Source organism: Epinephelus lanceolatus, chromosome 22, assembly GCF_041903045.1.
Source record: "Epinephelus lanceolatus isolate andai-2023 chromosome 22, ASM4190304v1, whole genome shotgun sequence".
Taxonomy (NCBI): domain Eukaryota; kingdom Metazoa; phylum Chordata; class Actinopteri; order Perciformes; family Serranidae; genus Epinephelus; species Epinephelus lanceolatus.
Genome location: NC_135755.1, coordinates 4,377,205 through 4,402,815, shown reverse-complemented (window position 1 = coordinate 4,402,815; position 25,611 = coordinate 4,377,205). Strand labels below are relative to the sequence as shown.

The window sequence follows — 25,611 nt, the reverse complement described above, 5'->3', positions numbered from 1 at the left end:
CTGTTTGTTTGCACTTTTACACTTGGTAACTTGGCATCTTCTTGTAGCTTTGGTGTTCTCTTATTGCTCATGTTTTCTTTCTGGGCAGCTATGTTTTACCTTTTTTCTCTCCTCTGTAGTTAAACTGCCAGTCCATGGGTGCAAACCTTGCGTCTGTACATCTAGCTGAGGAGTATCATGGGATTAAAAAGATGATAGAAGATAAAACTCATGGGCATCCACAGACATGGCTTGGAGGCTCTGATGCTGAAGAGGTATGTCATGTATCATTCCAAAAAATGATTGAGTTTGAATGTTCGTTCTCTAAATCGAGATCCCAGAAATATGACATCATGTGGTATATATGTCGAAATTAATCGATAAGAGTTTAAACTGGAGAAGTATTTGTGGCATGAAAAGCAAAAAAGCAGACAGGATATTTATAATTTCAGAGTGAATAACAGCAGAATTCCTAAAGTCAGTGGAAGATATGAAGGGCTGGATAGAAACCTTTGTGATGACAATGGTGTAGGAGATGAGTATCATATTCAGTTTGAATGTCAGAATGTAAGCTTAGGGTGTTTTCACATTTAGGACTTTTTAAACAAACCAAACTCAGTCCTCTTAAAGTGCACCAAAAAGAGACTTCTGACATTTGATGTATTTTACATCCCACATCTGGAGACGTGCAGTATCTTCTGTGGACCAAACTACTCCTGGTCCTGCATCCTTGCAAGTGTTACAGGTCGACGTGGTTTCACCAGGTGTCTCCAAGTGTCCCAGTGCAACAGCTTGTGATCTAGAGGGCTGAATACAGTGGCAAAGAGCAAAGTGAACCTGGAGCACTTTGTGTTCACAAGGCACAGATTAAGTGCCAGCGCAGCACCATGGACTTGAAGCAACACGAATTGATGGAAACAGACATTAATTTGCATTTTCTTTAGCTGATTTTTTTTGGACATTCAGTTAAAATTTGCTCTGTGTTTGAATGTAAACTTGACTAATGATGATCCTGTCATTGTTTCTTGTATGTAATTTTACAGCTGTTCCACTAATGAGCCTTGGATATGGCCCTGACACGACACTTTGTGGTATGATGGTGGTAATCTTGTGACATGTGGTTCACTTGTTTGAATGATTTGTATCTGTTCCCTGGCTTTGCACTGAAGAGAATTTCAAGCGAAGAGATGAGACTTATTAAGACGACATCCTTAGTAAATATTTTAACCTTTGGTTGCACAGAGTAAATATCAGTAACACCCTTTACCAGCTACACCCTGCACATCAAAGCCTCTGAACAGTTCCACAGAAGGGGCTGTTTTTGTCACTCTTACTGTTACTCTTTGGCCTAATACTATTTAGTGAATATAACCATGATCCAAGTTGTGGAACTACAGTGCACGATGGTTTGGTGGATGTAAACAGGAAGTCTTCTGTTGCATGGAGTGGTGATGAGATAGCTGTGGGATACAACTTGAGTTTAGACTATATTTGTTTAAGTTTTGGCAACTTGGCACCATTACGTATGTTGAATCCGCTTTGAGCAGCTCCTGTTTGCAGTGTACCCATAGATGTCGGTAACTATGACTACTTTGATACTAAAAAAAACTTAAAAACATGATTATTCTCAGGCAAAGTGATGCACATTGCAGCACTCAGGCATTAAGAGATTTATTGCCTTCAAGTATCTGCTGTTGCTTCAACTGCTGATGGTGTTGATAAGCAACCAAATCAGCAACCAAACTGCACTGATTAAAGCAACACAATGGAGGATTGCACTTTTTACCTCACGGGTCCCCCTACAGACGAAAAACGGTATTGTCTGTTACAACTGTCGGAAAAATCTTTATGTACGTGCATTTGTTGACAAGCCAACGATACTGGTGAACTTCCTGAAGCTGGCTGTGTAATGCGCAACAACATAGCCTGGCAAAGGCAAGTTCAAACACTGACACTGAGATGGCGGACGCTGAGTGGACGCAGGCAGGCAGGCTCCAGAGCTCTTGCTACAAAAAGCAACAAACTTTGTACCACCATCCCTGCTTTTTATTCTTTTTGTGAGTTTACTTTTACTTCTGTGCCTCCTATGTCTGCACTTTCTGTCTAAAAGTTATGATCAGGCCTACTCTCCAGCCAAGGGCAGCCAGCACCTATTGTTTACAAGATTCATGAACGCTAACCGAGCAAGAACGCCACCAGGTAAACACCAACCTACAAAGGCACCCGGCCGTCTCATGGGGCTTGTGCATCTCACAGTCATTCTCCTTCTGGCTGGAGATGTAGAAATAAACCCTGGTCCCTGGTCATATCTAACCCGGAGACACAACACCCGGCCCAACTGACTCGGCTAGCCCAACCATGGCTAATGTTAGCACAACCGCAGCAACAAGCCATGTTAGTCTGGCTCCCTGCGCCAGTAACTGCGCTACATCTGCTACATCAGCTAACGTTACCACAACAACTCACCTGGACTCCACCCTCATTCCCTGGGCACCTGCCACCACTGTCACTATGGCCAGCCTGGTCCTCACCGCTGCGGGGAGATCCCTTACTGCTGCTGTCCAGGTCGTCAGCTTGGTTACCATTACTCAGGCCTGAGCGGCGGCTAACACAGCCTCCATCCTCCGTCTCCTCCACTGAGCTGCTCACCAAAATGAATGCCATGACAACCACATCTAACTTCGTTCACCTCGGTTTGGCTACGCTACTCTAAAAAGAGGAGGGGGATATGACGTATGCTGTAAAGCAGCCAAATTTTGTAGTCCTTTTAGTGACTGGGTTCCTATCTGAACGCTGAAACTGCATAGTGCCAGTGCAAGTGAAACCCTAACCCTAACGCTCTCAAGCAACGACGGAGGTGTCATCCAACCTATTGTGAGTTGATGTACCATCACAAGGATCTTGGATATATATTTTGAGGGCTCAAAAACAACATTGTGTTGCTTTAACTTAATGTAGTGTCTGGATAGAAAGACGTTCTTTGCTCAAGACAGTTGTGTCTGAGCTGTGTAGGAACAACAGCCTTCTAAACTCCAGAACCTGGATTATAAGTGAACAGACAAATGAGAGGCCACTCGGAGGGTCAAATGTTTACGACCCTGCCCCCGATCTCACCCCAGTCTTGATGAACACTCCCTCCAGACATTCGCGTGCCACATTCATGTTCTAATGTGCATAATCCTTGTTTGTTAGCTGAATGATATATTCATTTTAATCCTGTAGGCCAAAGTATTAGCGATTATTATTATTATGAGTTCTGGTTTTTAATCCCTCATTTAACATGGAGCCATCCTGCCATCTTATGACGATAGTTAAGGAGAGTTCCCTTAAGGAATCCCATATTATATTTAGAGTTAAAATATAGTTGGATTGATTAATCAACTTGTTTTCATGAATATGTGCCTTCTCATTTTGTTTTACTGCAACTGCAGGTTAGTCTAGAGTGTGTGTTTATGAAACAGTTGATACGTGTAGTAAGTGGTATAATAATTGCATTAAAGTTAATTTGATGTTAAGAACCAATGTTGACCATAACGGGAAGAGTATGTGTCTATCGCGCGTAGTATGTTAAAGTATATGATCTCACATAATAAAAATCATTAAGTTTCCCCCAAAATAAAGTAATAAGCCTATCTACAACTAAGAGACCGCCTTAACAAACACGGCCACTTAGTGGCTGGATAAAACAAGTGAGCTCGGCGCATCTCACTCTCTTCTGCTCTTTTGCACCTTTTACTTTTCTTTTTCGCCTTTTTCCTTTTTGTTTATTTGCTTTTGCCATATCTCCTCCTCACTATACTCTTTATGCTTTAACCAGTTATGCTCTTATACTCGGTTCCCACGTAACTCTTTCTTGCTCACGATGGAAGTTATTTTAAACTTTTAAGTTTTAATTATCCAGTTTTTCTTTTGTTTACAGTGCCTTCAGTAACATTATACCTGAGGTGACGAAGCCAGCCGATTTCAACATTTTTATGCGTGTTAATAATAACTTTGATAATAATATCAAACGGCCAACAAGATTGTTTTCAACTTTATGATAAGCGAGTAATCATAACAAATCAGACGAGGGACTATTCGACTGGCCTCTCCACCCAAGTTTCATCGGAGCCAGCAGCTGCCAGCCACTTGTCACAGTGGTTCTTTTGCCAAACTCAGAGACTCTCTGCAGCTTGAGAGAACCAACGTTGGGGCCAGTAGTATATAGGGACCCGCTTTGCGCGTGCGTGCGCGTGCACGTGAAACGCGCGTGCGTGCACGCAAAACGCGCATGCGCGTTATGAACTATGAATTATGATTATGAATTGTGATTATGAACTATGAATTATGAATTATGATTATGAATTATGATTATGAAGTATGAATTATGATTATGAAGTATGACGTATGAAGTATTAATTATGAATTATGAATTATGATTATGAATAATAATCCCCTCCCCCACTCCTCCTCTATATTGGATAACATTGCTCTCTAGATACTTAATTTTTCTCAGAAAAAAACATTCTAAAAAACAACAACTACAAAAAAAAAGCGTTTCTTATTAGGCGCAGTTGCTGACGATTCCGGAGTTGAAAACCGTGCCCCTGCACCCCGCCGCAGCAGCCGTAAGTTAAAATAACATTTCGTCGTGTGTGTGTGTGTGTGTGTGTGTGTTTACTATTTTCATTATTACTGTTATTAAATTCTAAACTTAATGAATGTATTTTCGTTTTAAATCTTGACCTAATGAATGTATTTTATTATTATTATTTTAAAGAGTGTGTTACTAGGCTAAATAATGGTATTACTCTCCAGCTGCAGCACAAAGACGCTCACTTTCGTTGAAAAGGCTCAGAACAGACCCTCCAGCCTCTGCTGCTAGAGATTTTATAGCGTAAGACTGTTTTTATATTTTATTTATCATTAATGGGGGAATGCTTGCGGCATCATTGCAAACATCTGTTTTACGTCCTCTTTCTCCACAGTGCACAGCGCAGGCCACTGAGACCCCTCCATCAGTTTTCTAGCAGGTTTAACACGTAAGACACAATGTTTTAATGCTACTTTATATGAATCTTATGCTAATATGTGTCAGATACAGAATACTGCTAACATATCGGGGTTTTTTTTGGGTTTTTTTTCCTATTTCCATAACAGTGCCTGGGCGATTCACCAGGACTACCCAGCTGAAAATTTCCAGAGGGTTACACTGTCAGGACAAGGATTTCTCACGTAAGACACGTCGTTATATATAATAATAATAATAATAATAATAATAATAATAATAGCAGCCTAATAATGATAATAATAATATTAATAATAATGATAACGTTAATGTTGTAATTTTTTTTTTTTTTTTTTTTTTTTTTTAATAAACAGTGCTCAACCGCCTGAGCTGACGGCCACGCAGGAAACAAGCGCTGCGGTAGCTGCGTTACTGGTTGCCCAGGGATTATCTGGGGGTGAAGCGTGGAGCGCACAAGGATCAGGCGGTGTAGAACCGGCTCCAACGACTGTTGAGGAGTGCTTCAACGACACATTCGAGGAGGTCGGGGAGTCTGTGAACTCGTTTCCTAACGGCCGAGAGGAAGTCGGCGGAACAGCAGGCGCCCAGCAGCGTGAGAGGGCTTCGATCAGTGAGGAACACGTGCCATCTCCTCCTCCTCCTCCTCCGCACCGGCGGCTATTTCACGAGGGAATATCTGTAGAGGCTTTGTGGAGTCAGCAGGAGTCGCTCTTCCCACCACAGGACACCAGCCTACAGCATCAGCACGAAGTAAGCAAAGATCTGTTTTCTACAAGTACACCTGTGAAGGCTGGCGTTGCTGATACTGGTGCTGCTTCTGCTCCCGCAGCGGGGAGAGGTGTGTGTGTGGGGAATCTCCCCACAATCCCTACAATATTAAGAGGTGATGACTATATTCCAGATTTTGATGACCTGTTAGACAGTACTGGTGATTACAGACACAGTAACTTACCCAATTTACTGACATTATCACCTATACCCGCTTCATTTCCTCCCCCTCCCGCTGTTTTTGCTGACGTTGTTGTTGAAAATGGTGAAAAGGAGAGCATAGTATTTGTTGACGCATATCCAGGCCAAGCCTCCACCCCGCCGCTGCCCCCCAGGGTCCTCATCCCCCCTCCACCCCCTATCCCTCTTCCCAGGTCTCCTCCACCAGCTGTTGGTGTTGTTGTTGATGCTGTTGATGAGAGCGTAGTATTTGTTGATGCATATCCATGCCATCCCTCCACCCCACCTCAGCCTATCCCTCTCCCCCTGCCTCCTCCAGTAGGTGTGGTTGTTGATGCCGGTGTTGAGAGTGTATTGAACCTTCCGTCCCATCCCTCCACCCCACCTCAGCCTCCTATCCCTCTTCCCCTGTCTCCTTCAGTAGGTGTTGGTGTTGTTGTCAATGCTGTTGATGAGAGTGTCGTAAACCATACGTCCCCGCCGTCCACCCCGCCTCCACCTACCCCTCCTCAGCCTATTACCGACCCTGTCTCACCCTCTGATTCTCCCACCCCAGTGGCTGCTCTAGCAAGAGAGAACATTTTGCTCAAAATCAGGTGCAGGCAGCAGGCTAGGTTAATCAAGCGCAAACAGCGTCAGAAAAGATTTGCCGAGACGCGATACCTCCTCCTGGCAAGCGAGCGGCGAAACCTGATTAGGAACAGTAAAACTAACAAGCGACGCTACAGAGCCCTTAATACACAGGTACAGTTGCTTAAACAGAGCGTCGGCACCTTAATTGAACTACAGCACACAACCACAACATCAATAAATAACCTAGTAGACGCATTGTATAGAAAAAAACAGGAGCACATTGTAAGTAGATGTAGATAATGGCACCACCAAGGAAACTGTTAAAAACGAATGAGCACCCAGGTCGGGATGGTCGTTATGACACCGATGACGAAAGCACACATTTTACTGATAATGTCGATTCATCCCAGTGCACTGCAGAGGGGCGGCGTGCTTTGACAGGTACAGTTAGGGAATGTTTTAACACACCCTCTGGACCAGATGTATTGGCTAGCCACAGTAGTGTTATGCGCTGGTCCAGATACATTTTAAAAAGAATGCGGGGGATAGAGAAGAGAACAGCGCTGTTTTTAAGAGACAGAATTTTATCCTCATCATCATCGTTATCACCATCACACGCTTGTGGTTCAGGTTCTGGTGTTGCTGCTACTCCCGCTACATCTAATGCTGCTGTTATTGTAGAAATTGGTGTTAATAATAACAACAGTGACAATGATAATAACAGTGATGATAATATAGCCTCACCATGCCGCTGCTGTCGGTTCTGGGACCGTGAGTGTCTCCGGTGTGAATGTGTGCGTGATAGTGGGGTCTCTGGTGTGAATGTGTGTGATCGTGGGGTCTCTGCTGAACATGCTGATGCCGGTTGTGTGAGTAACTCTATGGTCTGTCAACACGGCGCAGGAAATCCGGTAGAAGGAACACCTGCTGTTCCATCTACCAGTACAGGCGGTGCACAGTTGCGTGTCCATGACATACCTAGATTCAACGCTGCCGAATTTCGCCAGAGGGTCGATTTCAGAGACGTTAGTCTTGATAATATCACCCAGGCAATTGACAGTGTTAGAGAGAGGTTGTCAGGTGTGATTGGTGCAGCCTTAGAGGACTCTCCTGCAGGTAGTGTATTAAATGTGGTTTTGAGAGGACCATCTCTAGCCAGCGATGTGCAAGCTGTTTTAAGCTCTGACAACGCATATAACGCTGACGAGTTTTTGGAGGTGATCTCTCAAGTTGTGCAGAGTAATGACACGTCGCTGACAGATGATGATCTGGAGTTTGTTGTGACCGTGGCACGTGGTAGTAGTGGTGCTGGCTCTAGACTGAGGCTAGGAAGCGTCCCTTATGATGAAATTTTATCTAAGAAGGGAAGGCACCTGTATAACCCTGAAAACGATGGGTCTCAGAACAGTCTTTGTTTCTCTCTTTGTCTCGCCCATTTTGTTAATGAAAGCTCGTCTGCCGCTGATAAAATGCAGTATGCTAAACAACTGCATAGCGCTGTAGGATTTGATGAAACCCACAAGGTGTCGCTCTCTGATATCACAAAATTTGAAAATCACTTAAACCTAAAAATCGTAGTATTCCACCATGGTTCAGGGCGTAAACACCTACAGTGTTACAAAACCCATGACGCAGTACACGCCAGCACTGTGTGGATGTACCTGCACAATGACCATTATTACCTGATTGTAAATAAATCCGGTTTCTTTGGCAGTACCTATGTGTGTGACTACTGTTACGGTTCATACACAGAACCGTTTAAGCACGTTTGTAAATACCTCTGCAATGTTTGTTATACACAGTGTCACATGCACACAGGGGCCACTGTAAAATGTACAGAGTGTAAACGAATCTGCAAGTCCAGACACTGTTATAATCAGCATAAACACCCTCACTCTAAACACGACGCAGCGCCGTGTGACAAAGTGAAATATTGTGAAGAGTGCGGTAAAACCTACAAGGCGGCAAGAACGCAGCATAAATGCACACCACCAAAGTGTACACACTGCGGTGAGGCCCTAAATGAGAGCGATGCGGTACACCAGTGTTTTATCCAGCCGCTGAAAAAACAAACCCCACACACAAAATACATATTTTTTGATTTTGAGACGCGTTATCACGAGGGCAAGCACGAAGCAAACTTTGTGTGCGCTATGGACACAGAGGGAAACAAATTTTGTTTCAACACCCTGAAATGCGTTGACACGTTTGTTAAACGGTACCGGCAGCCAAAATATAAGGGGTACACATTTATTGCACACAACGCCTCTGGGTTTGATAATTACATACTGCTGGAATATTTTGTGCAACAGGGGATCCCTCCCACAGTAACCATGCGTGGCAGTAGGGTCATCCTGATGTATGACAAGGCATTCCAGCAACGCTGGATCGATTCTTTCAGCTTTCTACCCATGCGTTTATTCAGGACACCGGCTGCCATGGGTTTTGAGGACATGGAGAAGGGGTATTTTCCGCACAAGTTCAACACCAAGGCGAACGAGTACTATGTGGGCAAATACCCCGACCCCTCTTATTACGGGTACAACACCATGTCTGACAGCGACAAGCATAGGTTCATGATGTGGTATGACACCGTCCGAGAGAAAACCTTTGATTTCCAGACAGAAATTCGCCACTACTGTGTTAATGATGTAGAAGTGCTTCGCAAGGCCTGTCTAATTTATCGTGAGACATTTATCAGGTGCACAGACCTCGACCCGTTCGCGTTTACGACACTGGCGTCGAGTTGCATGGGCGTTTTCAAAACGCGTTTTCTACCCAAAGACACCCTCGCCCTCACGTATGAAGGCGCATACACACAGCAGAATAAAACCTATTCTGAGGTGTCTATGCAGTGGCTGGAATACGTGGCCTGCTACGAGTTTGCGGGATGCTTTTTTCACGGCTGTGTCAAGTGTTGCGTCCAGACCGAAGTGAATCCTGTCACCAAAAAACCCTATGGCAGTCTGTACCACTCATTCTGTGAAAAAATATCAGCATTGAAAAGTGTGCATGGTCTGCGTGTGGTGGTGATGTGGGAATGTGAGTGGGAGGCGCTAAAACGTTCAGACCCATCTGTTCAGGCGCACCTCAACACTTACAGGCCCAAAGAACGCCTCGACCCACGACAAGCCCTTTTTGGAGGGCGTACAAACGCCATCAAAATGTACCACAAGGCTGATAACGCAGATGAGAAAATCAGATACTACGATTTCACAAGCCTGTATCCTACTGTACAGTCAAAAAAAACAATACCCAGTTGGACACCCTCAAATTATCCACCGAGATTTTGGTCCGGTAGAAAATTATTTCGGGTTTGTAAAGTGTACCGTGCTTCCTCCCAGAGGTCTGTACCACCCCGTACTGCCCTACAGGTGTCACAAAAGGCTCATGTTTCCGTTGTGTGGCAGGTGTGCTGAGGAGTTAAACCAGACCAGTGTCTGTGCGCATACTGACGCCGAGCGACAGCTGTCAGGTGTGTGGGTCTCATTTGAACTTCAGAAAGCTGTCGAGAAGGGGTACCAGATTGTCTGCATTGATGAAGTGTGGCATTTCCCAAATAAGACAGACACCTTGTTCAAGGAATATGTCAAGACGTTTTTGAAGTGTAAGCAGGAGGCGTCAGGCTACCCCGGGCATGTCATTACATCTGCAGAAAAAGCCCAGTACATACGCGACTACCATGAAAAGGAGGGGATTTTACTCGATGCTGACAAAATCTGTGTCAACAAGGCGGTCAGGAATTGTAACAAGCTTCTCCTGAACTCATTGTGGGGCAGATTCAGCATGCGGAGTAACATGCCCTCCTGCGAGTTAATTACAGAACCGGAGAGATTCACAAAGCTCATGTTCAGCGACCATTATGACGTGCGTCAGTTTGGGTTTATATCCGATGACGTGGCCATTGTCCAGTGGTGTCACGCAGATGGTAAGGCGTCCAGAGTGAATGATGTGAATGTGTTCATAGGGGCTATGACCACCGCCTATGCTAGGCTGATGCTGTATGACTTGTTGGACAGGCTACAGGAGCGTGTGCTGTACTGTGACACGGACAGCGTCATTTTCACGTCCAGCCCAGGTGATTGGGTTCCCCCTCTAGGCTCATACTTGGGTGACTTAACCGACGAGATCAATGACGGTGATGTGTGCGGGCTCCCAGAGGAAGATTATATCACAGAGTTTGTGTCTGGGGGTCCAAAGTGTTACGCCTACAGCACAAAACTTGGTAAAACGCAGGTCAAGTGCAAGGGTGTCACACTTAACGCCAAAAATGCAGCAGCGCTCACCCACGAGTCGCTTAAGGGGTTGGTCCAGTCCTTTGTGACCAATCAGAACACTCAGATGCATGTGATCACAGAGGCGGAAACCATCAGACGTGATAAAAAGAAGTTTCATCTTAAAAATGACATAGTACACAAAAAAGTCAAGGTGGTATATAACAAGCGCAGAGTCCTGTCAGACTACAGCACGCTGCCTTATGGCTACTAACATCTCTTTTGACTCAAGACTGCAGCATCCGTTTAGTTTGGTGGTGAGTGGTCCCTCAAATTGTGGAAAGACGTATTTTGTCAAGGGTCTTATTGAAAATGCATCTACAGTTATTTCACATAACATTGATAATTTGGTCTACGTATACTCATGCTGGCAGCCTTTATACGACCAACTCCTTAAATTAAGAGACATCAGCTTTGTTAAAGGGTTACCCGATTCCCTGTGTGACGATGAGTTATTACCCCCGGACAAGACTAATCTACTCGTCATAGACGATTTAATGAATGACGCCAGTAACAATATAGAAGTTCAGAATGTATTCACCAAATATGTCCACCATAGAAATCTCAGCTGTATATATCTGGTTCAAAATTTGTTTATACAAGGCAAGGCTAGCAGAACCATTAGTTTAAACACAAACTACCTTGTCTTGTTCAAAAACCCTAGGGATAAATATCAGGTTACACTTCTGGGCAAACAGATGTTTCCTGGAAACACTAAATATTTTTTAGAGGCGTTTAATGACGCCACTAGTTCTGCATACGGGTATCTCCTCATAGATTATAAAGCTGCCACTCCAGACCACTTGAGGCTCAGAACCGCTTTGTTATCAAATCAGCACGTTGTTTATATGCCTAAAAAACAAAGGGCTAAATAATGTCGTCACGCGTGCAGAGGAATCTAGCCATGTTGGAGTTGTTACATAAAGCAACGCCGGGTATGAGAAGGGTCATTGTGTGTGGCGCTAGCGCAGACTTTATCGATGCACTCTGTGAAATAGCTTTAAATGTGTTGAGAGGTAACATCCCTTTGACAGAAAAACAGTACGCTCAGTTAAAAAAGAAGAGAGGCATCATCAGACTGGTTGCGGACAAAAATGTTAAACATTTAAAGAAGAAAAAGACGATTAACCAGAGCGGTGGGTTTATACTACCACTACTTGGAGCAGCTATACCATTTATTACAAGCCTGATAAGCAGAGGTTAAGAAAGAAGAATATGGAGCATGTGCAGAAGATGTTTTTGGTTCCTCAGCATCAGCTTGACATGTTAAAACAGCAACAACAGCAGCAGCAGCAGCAGCAGCAGTATCAGGACCAAAACACTGCAAGCATAAGACAGGTAGTACAGAACGACCTTGACTGAGCCATGTCTGACATTTTGAAACTACCGGACACAGACGTATATGAAAAGGCCAAAAAATACTCTCAAGTACTGCAGCGTTATTTGGCCCTGGTGAGACAGGGTGAGCGTGAAAAAACTGTACTGACCCTGTCAATGCCTGATACCAAAATTAGACCCGAGGGCCGCAGACCTGACGATGATGATGATGATGGGCATAAAAAGGACACGGTTTTAGAGGGTGTGTTAAAACACATTCCCAAAAGAAGTCAGAGAAATGCTGAATACATTCTAGATGCAATTACCCGCTCAAAGCATGTTTTATCCTGGACAGACAACGCTGAAATTGTTGTTAACGGTCGTCCCCTCCACGGTACTCATTTGTATGACATGGTGAAAAGTGTCACTGCATCACACAATATTTCAGACATTTCTAGACCACTGGGGTGGGACGTGTTCCTAAAAACCCTAGCCCATTTAAACATACCTTTAATGGCCATCCCTAACAAACAGGTGCGTGGCGATATAGCTGAGTATAAAAGAATCGGAGACGCCCCTAGTTTTTCATCCCATAAAAGCAAGGGGAAAAAACGGTCGGTAATAGACTCACAGGGGTACTTTAGCACCCCACTAAGGACACCTGCTTCAACACGTTCACTACCTCACAGACTAGACACTTCACAGTGGGAGGATTTTTAATAATAAAAGGATGTGTGTAATTTTGTTACAATTGTTCTGATTTCTTTATCTTTTTTAATATTTACTTTTGAATGCCGTTTGAATGTATTTTTTATTTTTCATTATTACTATTATTAAATTCTTGACCACTTGAATGTATTTTTGTTTTAACTCTTGACCACTTGAATGTATTTTTTATTTTTCATTATTACTGTTATTAATTCTTGACCAAATGAATGTATTCTACAAATGTGTTAAATAAATGGAATGTCTGAACTGCGGATCATGCTTTCTCTCTCTCTTTATTTATTAGAATTATTCACAGTTACACAGCATGTTGCTGCACTGTACACATGTGAAATTATATCCACGGCATACAGAGGGCTGTATTTTGTTTACAAACTTGCACACCATAGCATCATTGCGTGCCAGATTAGCACTATACATGTTCAACATTCTTGTAAAAGGAATTCCTCTTTGTATATGACACAGAAAAAAGATTTCACAAGCGCCATCTTTTTCCGGCCTATAGTTTTTCTGGATATTATTTTCTCTATTTTAAACACCTTGTTTTTGTCAATGATTACCGGCTGTAGCTCAGGCTCGTAAAATGTGCCTTTTACCTCTTCACCCGAGCAATCTGATATTCTATACACAGGCTGGTCACGGGCTATGCGCCTAGTTATTGTAAAAAACTCGTCTGTATATGTTTGTTCATAACCTTTTCTAAACACCCCTCGGAGTTTTGATATTCTCACAGTGTCCCCTACATTATATTTGAACGATACGATCCTTGGCGGTTTCTTCCCCTTGTACAGCGTGTTAAAGACGAGCTTCTCGTTGTCTTTGTTTACATCGGATGGGGCCATCTTTATCGATCTGTGGTGAGACTTGTTGTAAACATTGACGAGGTCCTGGACGACATCAACATATCTACGCGAATTAACAGACGTTAGATATCTCCACATGCGGGTCTTAAATGTTCTGTTGAAACGTTCAACCGTGCTAGCCTTAGTCTCGTTTGAGGTAGAGAAATGTTTAATTTTATACACCTCCATTAGGTGTTGAAACTGTTTGTTATAAAACTCTGTCCCCTGATCGGTTTGGAGTTTTACAGGTATGCGGCCTTCGTTCAAAATGTCTTCAAACGCCTTTGCAACAGATGTACCGGTCTTGTTTTTAAGACACCTAACCCATGCATATTTAGAAAATACATCGATACATGTCAGCAGGTAGCGCACATTGTCATTTTCTGCTGAATATTCACTCATGTCCACCAGATCGGCCTGGAACTGTTTGTCAATACCACTAACCAACACCCTATTTCTAGGGAAGTGTACAGCTGCTCTAGCGTGGAGAGTATACACATCTTGCCCCTGCAAGTAACGCTTTACTTCAGGCATCCCAGGAGCCTCCCCAGTGCATTTTCTAACAGCGTCGCAAAGTTTTTGTACACCTCCAAGACCCCCTGGGTGTGCGGGGTCGTGGTAAATCTTGTCTAGCGTGCGCTCCATATTCAGTCAACAACACAAGTGGCCAGGATGAGGTCGACACACCGTCTTTTATTTATTTATGGTTTTTCAACATGTTCAGGTATTTTACACACACCGTCACATCTCTGTCTACCATGTGTCGCACTAGGTGCTGAACTGCATCACAAACATCTAATGGCACACCATTTTTAATCATCAAAACACACGCATCACAAAGAAATGCACAAAGACAAATAACGTGGCCTGTTGCAAACGCCTCAGACTCATTACAGTTTGTGAAATATGCTGTTGATGCTGCCGCACACACTGTATCATTCCAATTTATAACATTTGTCCTTATATCGTTTAAATGGTTGTTGAATGTAACACAGTCGCGTGGGACACCGTCACCGGTAATTACCCCGTACAGAAGTGATGTCAGTCTGTTCATGGCATGGCGTCTTTTCCACGACAAAAGATACGTGGCTATTGTCATCCCAAACAACAACATCATTTTCTGTGGTAAATATTACAAATCTGTCGATATGCAGCAGCAGCACTTGGTCCACACGGTGAAGGCGTTGCGTAAAGCGGTCTCGTGCTTGTGGTCCTCCATCGTCTCCATTTCCTCTTTGGCAGATAGTCCGTCACATCCGGGTCTGAGATAGTGTCTCAGAGTCTCGGCCGCTCCTAAAAGCCTGTCTTGTGAGAAAGCCCCCGGTAATATCTGCGCAAACAGGTAATGTAGAGCTTTTCCTAGAGACGGCTTGAATACAGAGTCCAGAATCTGGTCAAAATACATACATCTGATCTGATCAAATTCAAACAAGCAAGAGTGTTGACGCTGACTCGGGTGGCTGATTTTACACCCGTTGCAGAGAGCTTTTGTTTTTTCCCACCCTGCGTGATACTGGCAGCGTGATAGAAAGTCTTTGATCGTGTCCACGTCGTCTTTTGTCATGGACAGTGTTGAGACATGTCCCTTCTCCTTCTTCTTCTTCACATGCAGCGCCTCAAGCGGCTTCATATGAGGTGTGCAGGGTTCCACACCACCGCAATCGTTTTCCCAACACCCTCTAGTATCATCGTCGTCATAGGTGCTGATAAGGACACTGCCTGTAAAAAAAAACAACAGAAAAAAAAACAACATTAAAATCTTATACACCGTTTATCATAATATAAAAAGACAAAAAATACAAAAGTTATTCTAACCTAGGCTTTATCAGTAGTCGACGTGTCTGATGATTTGCGGGCGGCACAGGGAAGGAAGGTGACTACCCCGTGCATTAGCCTGCGCATCATCGAAAAGAAGACGTTTTCTAACACTCTGATAAGAAGAGAGGATCCTGTCTCTTCTGATGCCCTTGTCAGCTTCGTCAAACAATTTCTGCAGAGATCTCCAGTCGCACCACTGAATAAAGAAAACAGTTTTAAACCACTCGTCACGCTCTTGAAGTGTAAGAGGGTAGGGTTGTTGTCCCCATGCGTCGCGGCCTCTGCTCGCGATCACAGATTCTCGATCTTTGCACACACTGAGAAAAATAAAGTCCTCCCGCCGTTTGTTAAAACGATCCGTCTCGACGCGGTACATCTCGGGGCCCGTTTTGCTGACCCACTGCGAGACATAAATACTCTCTGGGAAACCGGGTTGGTCTAGGTCAGGGCAGACCTCTGACCAAAACAATTTCCAATCTCTATGCATCAAACTGACCGTCCATGTTTCAACGCCTGGAACCACACTGCAACCGGTGGCCGCACTGAGTGTAACGACAGAGTCCTGATATTTAACATTGTAAACATATCCATTAACCCCCTCCAGCTCTAGCTCAAATTCACGATTCTCCGGCGTAAAGAGCCCACTTCCTACACGTCTCCTTTTCTTGTAAGGGGATCGAGCATCCACAACCGTCGCCGGGATTATTATTCATAATCCATAATCCATAATCCATAATTCATAATTCATAATGCGCACGCACGTTTCGCGTGCACGCACGTTTCACGTGCACGCGCACGCACGCGCAAAGCTGGTCCCTATATACTACTGATATATACTTCGTTCCAGCCTATGTACGGTGAACTGCAAAAGATGAATAAAAAGATTAAATTTGTCGAAGGCTTGCCTGATTCTTTTGATGATGAGAATCTGTTTCCCCCCGATCAAAGTCACTTGATTATCCTGGACGACGTCATTTTTCAGGCCTCCGACCATCCCGAAGTAGTCAAGATTTTTACACAATACAGACACCACAGGAACATGAGCGTCATGATGTTGACGCAAAATGTTTTTCATCAGGGCAAACACAGTCAGACCATCAGCTTAAACAGTAATTACCTGGTCTTGTTTAAAAATCTCAGAGATAGGTTACAGATAAATATATTGGCTCAGCAAATTTTTCCTTTGAGAAAAACTTTTTTTTCAGAAAGCTTTGAAGATGCCACCAGAGATGCTCATGGTTATTTAATTGTAGATCTCACCCCAAATTGTCCAGAACAATGCAGATTGAGATCAGGGTTGTTACCGGAGCAGTGGCCCGTTGTCTATCTACCTAAATCATGGTCTTCCTGAATCATCATCATCATCGTCGTCATGTCTGCGCGTTTAAAAAGGAACGCTCCTTTACTGCGTGCTTTGTGTCACACCACGCCTCAGAGGCGTAAAGATATTCTTAACCACGGCTCTTCCGACTTTCTTCAGTCTTTGTGCAAACTCTCTTTAAATGTTTTGAAAGGAAAAATTCCCCTGACCAGGGCTCAATATGAAAAACTCAAAAGGCAAAAGAAAATTATCAAATTGCTGGCAAATAAAAAAGCCAGCCTAAAAACCAAGCGCCGAGCTCTGATGACCCAGTCCGGAGGGTTTCTATTGCCTCTGCTTTCAGCGGTTGTGCCCATCTTTGGACAGCTTCTAGGAGGACTAATTAATAGGCGCTAATCAGAAAAAAAAAAAAAAAAAAAGAAAGAAAAAAAATGTCTCAAAAGATGTTTCCGATCACGCCTCAACAGCTGAGCCGTATGAGTCAGACTTTGGGCAACAACAACAACGACGGTGAATCTCACGCCAAAAATGAGGATATATTAAACGAACGGGGGCTCAATCCTTATGAAAAAATTAAAAAATATAACGCTCTGTTACAAAGATACCTCACCCTAGTCAAACAAGGGGAGGAGGAACGTCAACTTTACCTAAAGACGGCGAGAGGCCTACCTCGCGACTCTGATGAGCCGGAAGAAAAACAAGATGAAAATGAAGAAAAGGACAAGAAACAGGCAGGATTGGATGAGACGGCTCGCAAGGTACTGCAAAATCTTCCTCAGCGCAACCGCAAAAATGCCGAGTATACTATGAAGAAATTAGTCAAGAGCCAGGACGGGTGGATTCCCAAGGGTGAATTTATTCACGAGGGAAAGATTGTGAGAGGTTCGCATATGATTGACTTGTTTAAAAACCTATCAGTCTCGTATAAAAAGAAATCTCCAACGCCCAAGGGATGGACGGGTTTTTTGAATACTCTGATGGAGCTCAACGTACCGATAAGTTCGGTGACCAATCCTCTCGCTCGCGCTCAATATCATCGACTCAAAACCATCGGAGGGTGGCGTGAAGGAGAGGAAGCAGAAGAAGAAGAAAAAGAGGAAGAAGGAGAAGAGGGGGCCGTAGCGCCGGTCGAGAGGGAGAAAGGAAAGCGGAAAAAACAAGATTTAATTCCGTTTGCGGAGGAGGAGGAAGAGGAATGGGTTACGCCGGTAAAAAGGAGTGAAAGAAAAAAATGGAAAACGGCCGCTTGTTGGATTAATTATACGGCGTGATAATTACTTTAATAAAAGAGTCGTACAACAACAACAACATTGACATTTGTCTTGTTTTTTTTTTAATTCTTAAACAAGTTGTAACAATCTTTGAACATTTCTAGAGAACAGGCGGTGTGGTAAAAAGAATCTGCTCGTTGAATCCTCGTACAACGTTGATATGTTTTCACAAACTTTGATACCATTTCATCATTTTTTACGACGTCGTCGTGATACAGAGATAGCACGCTCTCAAAAGGTAGCCCGCAGGCCCTATGACATAAATAATAAACACAATGCTGTCCGCAGGCGGTCGACGCGACGTCTTGAAGTTGTCTTTTCTGGTACAGTAATTGTTTCTTACAACAGCTTTTTAAAAATTGTAACATGGTTTTCGGGTAATAGACAAAGTCGGACGGCAGTCCGAACGAGTTGAAAAAAGTGGCGCTCCTGTCTTGGTCCAGAGTGAGCGCTAGCCAGTGTTCTCCGGGCTGATGACTAGGGTGCGTGTTGACGATCATGTAGGCGGGACGTCTGAATGAGTTCATCAGCGCCGGTAGTTGGTCTGAAGCCCACACGCCGCAAAACGCATCTCCCAGTAAATGTCGCATGACGCCTTCCAATTGGTGGTTAAAATTAGCGTTAGCAGCTTGCATGAGACAGAAGGCATCGCTAGTGCGGCTCAGTTTAATTCTTAGTTCCACAGAGTTCAAGAGAAGCCTCTCGCAGAAAAGTATGTCGGCGTGGAGAGGGCCCAACAGGTGAAGCTCGCGGGAATTAGCGGTGAACCGAGCTCTCTTCACTAGACCTTTGTTAGGTCCGTTATTTGTCACCACAGAATCCAGAGAGCCTGCCGTGTCTTTGTAAAATAACCCGGCAGTAAACTGACTTTTTAGAGAATCTTCTGAAAAGTTGAGGAGGGTTTTGATCATGGCTCTGTACGGGTGAGTGGCGCTGGATTGCGATATCAATCTATCACTGAGAATAACGTCGCACTGACTGAAAATGGTATTCAGAGGATAATTCACGAGACCTACGGGCGCATCATTATCCAGGTTCGTACCGTCCGCTTTGGTAAGTTTCAGTCGCAGGTATAGCAAGGTGTTGTTCAAATCCAAATATTTTTCGCCGTCTCCGGGAATGAAAAACTCTATAGGCCCCAAGTCGGTAATGGCCGATAAAGGCAAAATCTCTGTGTAGAGCTTTTCGTCGATAGACAGCTGCGTCATGGGGGCTGAAAATAAATCCAGCTCCGCCATGCTGCACTCAGCCGATTTGTGATGTAAAAGAGCCGTGTTTTTTTTTTTTGTATATGTTTTGTTTTTCTTTTTGTTTTGTTTTTTTCCTAAAAGATATTGCCAGACCTTATTGCTGCGGGGCTCCGGGTAGACTTGTTTCCCTTAGCGCCTCTCGAACCGACTGACTTGCCCTTGGTGGAGCGTCAACGTTTTTTAGAGCCTCGTGAAACGCGCTCCCCCGGAGGTCTCTTTCTTGCTCTTCTAGCCAAAACCATAATACCCCCGGATCCTTCTTGAGACGTCTGATCAGAGTTTCGACACGTTATTTTACCTACGGCGTGGCTTATGACCTCCAAGGCTATGTTTTTAGCAGCCGACCTGAGATGAGGCTTAGCATTGGCAAAACCTTTTTTCACGATAGGGGACACGAAACGGAATAATCTTGAAAATATAGACCCTATCCCTCATCCGTACATGACGGGGGAGCCATAAAAACCGGGGAGGGCTCCGCCCGCTTGGTTTTCGTAGTAGCTCACAAAATGACGAGGATCGTGGTAAGGGGTCATGGTTTCAATGAGGTCTTTGTGGGTCTGAAATGGAGTTTCACGATAGTCTTGCCAAAGGTAAAGTTTACCGGCTTATTTTGATCGGTCTTAATCTCAACGTGGATTCTTTCAATGTGTTTCTTGATGACCGGTAGATACGAGGCTGGATTAAAACATTGCGTGATGACGTCTCCGTACGTCCCTTGTATAGGGACAGTCCTCAAGGGCGGAGCGTAGGCGCTGCCTACGAGCTGATGACTTACCACGTCACTGTAGCAGTAAAGGTGGTAATTCCCCGCTTTTATATCGGCCGGGTGGGGCGCCAACCTGGCGTTGAATGTGAACCATTCTCCCGATTTCATGCCCAATATGTAAGACGCGGGCAGAAAAACGCGCAGATGATACTGACCGCCTGCCTGAAATTCAAATCTTTTTTGGATGTTGTTAAATGCTAAAAAAAATGTTGCTATTGACGACTCTAAGATGTGTGTTTAGCTCGGCCTTGAGCTGCTCAAAGTTGGCGTAATATCCCCCTCTGAACCTTCGACGGTTGACTACAGTCACCCCGTCGGGTGTCGCAGGTTTCTTTCTCCACTCAAAGTAGGCCGCATCTTGAGGAATGTTAAGCCACGTGTGTGGGTACGAAATCTCCGTCAAGGCCACTTGCCACGGGCCCTCCAAGTCAATATGTTGGGCCTAGTCGACGTGGAAACTGGAGCCGGTATTATTTTTAAATACATGCGCACTGGCGTTGGAGGGCAGGGTAATGTAAAACCCCTCGCCGCCAGAGATCTGAGACATGATGAAATGAAATGAATACGAATCTGACGTATGGCGCGTTCTTATAGATTTTTCAGCTCGCCGACCTTGACCCAGCTGTTGAATTTCTCGGGCCAGTTTTTCCAGCGTACCAACGCTTGTTTTCTCTGCTGACGACGCATCGGTCCAAAGTTTCTTCCACCGCGTAGCTCTTGTCTCGCAGTATCTTTACTTTTTGCAGCTCCGCTTCGTAAAACGTACCCCAGAGAGGTTCTCCATCATAATCTTTCAGTTTGTACACGGGGGGGTACTCGGGGTACGCATTCGGCCACCGTAAACACCTCGTCAGTATAACTCTGCTTGTATTTCTTATCAAACACGCCTCTCACTTTAGATATTCTCACCAGATCTCCCTGTTTAAAATTCATCTTCAACTTTTCTTGGAAGCTCAGGGGGATCGAGCCGTACAGGTTTTGAAAAACTTGCAGGGTGTTTTCAGACGTCACTTGCATAGGCGTCATTTTTATAGTTGTGTGATAGCCGTTATTATAGCTTTTAACCAAGTCCTGCAGGACATCTACGTACCTGCGGGTGTTTTTGGCGGAAAATACCTCCACATTCTAGTTTTCAACATACGGTTAAATCTCTCCACCACTGAGGCCTTCAGATCACTGGCCGTGGCGAAATGTTTAATACCGCGTTTATCCATCAGCGCCTTAAAAGTCCTGTTAAAGAATTCTTTACCCGTGTCCATTTGTAACTTTTCAGGGGTCTGACTATCGTCTAAAACAGAGTCAAACGCCCTAGTGACTTGGGACGCCGTTTTGTTCTTTAGTGCTCACACGTACGCTTTCTTTGAAAACACATCGATGACCGTCAACAGATATTTAAAACCGTCCTTGTGCTCGGTCAAGGCTTGCATGTTACAGAGGTCCGCTTGAAATTGGTTCAGAGGTCGCGGTACAAAAACCCTATTTCTGGGAAAATGTATTCTGGCAGGTTTATGCAGAGTGTATGCGTCTTGCTCGGCTAAAAATTCTCTGACTCGGTCAGGGTTTACTCTTTTCCCCGTCTCATCTTGTACGGCCCTGCGGAGTTGTTCGACTCCTCCTAAACTACCCGGGTGAGACGGGTCGTAATAAACCTTTTTCATGACACGTTTCTCCGACATGTTGAATCAATAATGAACACAACCGCTCGCTTACCAAAACATTTATTTTAAAACAAAAACAATCGCAAGTTATACGAGGTATACATGATTCAAACATTTAAGTTATACAAGCTATACATGCTTCAAAACATTTAAGTTATATGATATGAGGTATACATGTTGAAAACATTTAAGATATATGAGCTATACACACTTCAAAACATTTAAGATATATGAGGTTTACACGCTTCAAACATTTAAGTTATATGAGCTATATACATGCTTCAAACATTTAAGATATATGAGCTATACACGGTTACAAACAACAACAACATAGCATTAGGCTAAAGCAGACGAGAGCAAATTCATGGCAGAGGTCCCGTGGATAATGCGAATATAATAATGCAACCTTCTCAATTCTGTCAAAGTGTCCGCAGGTACGAGACAACTCACTGCATCTACAGACAAAGCGTACAGAGTAAGCAAATGGCTTACGTTTGAGGCATTCATCTCACCGAACCGTCTTTTACAAGTTGCAATGTGGACCGTACCAACACATCCCAGGGTGTATGTACAGACTGGGACCTAACTATATCCAACATGCATTCCAATCGAGTTACTTTAACGTCCCTGTTCAAACCCGCGATTCACAGTCATTTTGTTTTTAATAACCTGATCCAAAACACGGATTAAATGACAAATGACTGCGTGTTCCTCTACACGCGTTACGAGTTTAGTCCAGTAGTGACCCATTTTCACTCTATAAGCCAAAACTCCAGAGCTCGGTCTACGATTTCAATCTTTTCCTCGTCCCCTTCGGTCATCGTGTTGTAAATCTTGGCGATCAAGTGGTCGATGCGTCTCATCATCTTAAAGTCATGCAGCAGGAAATCACAAGCGCCCCGGATCCGGTACTCGGACACGCAGAGATGGTGAGCGTTAAGAGCTCGTTGGATGGTAGGGATAAACCGACCTGTCCAAAGTCTTTCCATCAGCTGGGAGTGGTATGCCTCGTAAAAATAGTCCGGCGTCTCTTCCAGACATTCGTGCTGACACTGACTCGGATGGTTGATTTGACACCCATTGCAGATTTCCTTTCTGTACCGGGCCAAAACATACAGCAGCAGTTTACTCACTACGGCTCTCACCGTATTCAGAAATGCCGCAGACAGCACTGAGTCCATTTCATTGTGCATTCCTTTACAAGGAGGTCCGGTTCGCACATCTGCGGTGGGAGCGGGCCGTGAAGAAGAACCATCGCTGTCGGGTGAATCGGGTGTTGTTGGAGTCGATGGAGGAGGACTAGGAGGAAAGCCTTGGGAGGGCTGCAGCGGTGGAGAAGGAGAGGCCCAACACCTCAGTGACGGCAGTGCAGAAGAAGGCCTGATAAGGTCGGCCTCTGGCGATGAAGGAGCTGGCGAAGGCCTGATAAGGTTGGCCTGGAGCTGATGAAGGCGGGAGAGACATGTTTTTCAGAGTCCGTCGGTCGTTTTTAACTAGTCTGCCCCAGTCGTAGCTTTTTTTAAACGTATTGGTACGGAGGGAGGGGTTTTTGAAAAAGGAGGAGTCTTCTAAAACAGCGTTTTTTTCACAAGCATAATGTCTCTAGAGCTCCGACTGCTGACAAAGAGTTCCTTAATATTTTCTGCATTTTCCTCCATCATTTCCAACCAGTCTGTGAGAGGAATGCGTAATGACGCCTGGAATACGCTGCATTCAGAACTGAAATACTCCAAAACAAATTCGTCCGGGTATTTGTCTTTCAGCGACACCTGACGGCTGGCTCGATAGAACCATCTGCCTGAAGCCGAGCTTTTTGTCTCCCACACGCTGGTGCTCACAATTTTCTTCTTCTCTGTACCCGGCAGACTTTGTTTCAGGCTGTGCGAGGAATTTGCTTCTCTCGTGTCTCTTGTCTCGGGTGCTCTAAGATCAGTCAATCCCACCATATTTAACACACTCCAGTCTATTGAGGTGAGTGTTGCTTGGGCCACAAGAGATCCAAAAGTTTCCCCTTTCTGCAACTGATAGAAACACACTTCGTTAGCTTTATAGTTGAACTTGTAACCCCACGCACCTCCGGCATCTAAACTCCATTCCTGCATAAGAGCGGAGGCCGGAGGCATCTGCATGCGTCCGATATGCCTGACACGCTTCTGGGGTGCTGGCCACGATTCACAATAACTCGTCACAATGGTGCCGCAGATGACATTTCTCTCATCATCGTACATCATTTTCCCTCTTCTTCCCGGCGTTTCTTTTTCATTCGCCGCTGCATTCTCGGAGGCATCCAACGCTCTCTTGGCCATGTTTGTTTTCTCTTAGTTTATTGTTTTTTCTTGAATAAAAATCCAGAGTCTTTTCGCTCTCTTTTAAACACATTTGCTCAATGCAGCTTTTTAGGAGAGGGGGGCGGAGGTCCGCGGATCTCAACAATGATTGGTGTTTAGCTGATGAGTGCGGTTGAAGTAGGTCAAAGGTCACCATCCATCATCTTTAAATTCGACATAAGCTGTATTATTCATTCTCTCTTACTTTTGTTTTCACTGCAGTGCTGTTATGATGCCCCTCGCTTGCATGAACTTAAAATTGAAGAAAACCCGTCATGTTTCTGTGCACTGTAGACTGTTGCCGTTTGATGTATTCTACATCCCACATCTGGAGACGTGCAGTATCTTCTGTGGACCAAACCACTCCTTGTCCTGCGTCCTTGCAAGTGTTACAGGTCAACGTGGTTTTGTCTGTTTTTTTCAGGCGTCCCAGTGCAACAGCTTGTGATCTAGATGGCTAACTACAATGGCAAAGAGCAAAGAGAACCTGGAGCGCTTTGTGCTCACAAGGCACAGGTTAAGTGAACCACACCGCAAACTTGAAGCAAACCAAACCCAGACCACCTCAGGTGATTTCACACTTCTTTTCAGCCCTCGAAACAGACTCAGAGTGGTAACTCTGCATTTTTTGTGCATATAGGGAACTCAGACCCCTCTGAAGCAAACTGAACCACGGACTTGAAGTGAACCAAACTCAGACCACCTCCCGAGGTGGTCATAAGAGAGAAAGATGTGGTCATTGAAAGCAGTGAACAGTGAACCACAGTTTTGTCCAGTGTCATCTGTTGTCTCAACTGTATGAAGATATTTGAAATAAATGAAGTCAGTAGTGAGAAATGCATTTTTGTCAAATGGTAAAAAGAATTTAATTTAGTTTACATGGTGTCTTTTAAAATTCATCATATTCTAATCTGTTCTGTTTTCCAGGAGGGTGTTTGGCTCTGGAATGATGGTACACGTTTCAGCTTTTCATACTGGTGCAGGGGGGAGCCGAACAATGATGGGTGGCAGCACTGTATACAGATGAGTTATGGAGGTAACTCATTCAGATGATAAAGTACTCGTGGTGTGGATGATAACAGATATATACATGTCAAAAATGAGATGAATATAAAAAATGCATCCATCAATTCTTGTGAGTTTTGTTGAATCATTAAAGGACAGAGAGAGCACATAACTCTGCAAAGGCTGAACATCCCTCTCCATTTGTTATCTTAACAGATAATACAAAATGTTTAGGAAGTTGTAGTCTGCTTCAAAATATATACAGTGCGAAACAGTCACACTCATGTCCTGTGTTTCTATCACATGCAGATAACAAATGCTGGGATGATACAAAGTGTCACTATCACCTATCTTCTGTCTGTGCCAAGAAAATCTAACGATTCCTGGTCTGACACACGAGGCATGAAGTCCCTGTAAGCAACACAAACTGGAGGATTGTTTGAGTATGTTTGCAGACTCATCTGTCTTTATGCCATCAGTCTCATGTAACCTGAAGGCTCTGTATCACATTTCTTATTTGTCTTTGCT

The 25,611-nt window shown here is 44.2% G+C and overlaps 2 protein-coding genes across 2 annotated transcripts in view; both read left to right on the top strand.

Moving 5' to 3' along the window:
• The window catches only part of LOC117245741 (type-2 ice-structuring protein-like), a 130,974-nt gene that overhangs the window by 63,987 nt on the left and 41,376 nt on the right, over positions 1-25,611 (top strand). The gene's annotated exons all lie outside the window — the stretch shown is intronic.
• Positions 2,642-24,999, top strand: LOC144459892 (uncharacterized). The gene is made up of 7 exons (XM_078164695.1): positions 2,642-2,672; positions 4,527-4,586; positions 4,777-4,855; positions 4,947-5,000; positions 5,119-5,193; positions 5,341-5,737; positions 24,503-24,999. The coding sequence occupies exons 1-7, from the start codon at positions 2,642-2,644 to the stop codon at positions 24,524-24,526; spliced, it is 720 nt and encodes a 239-aa protein (XP_078020821.1). The 3' UTR covers positions 24,527-24,999.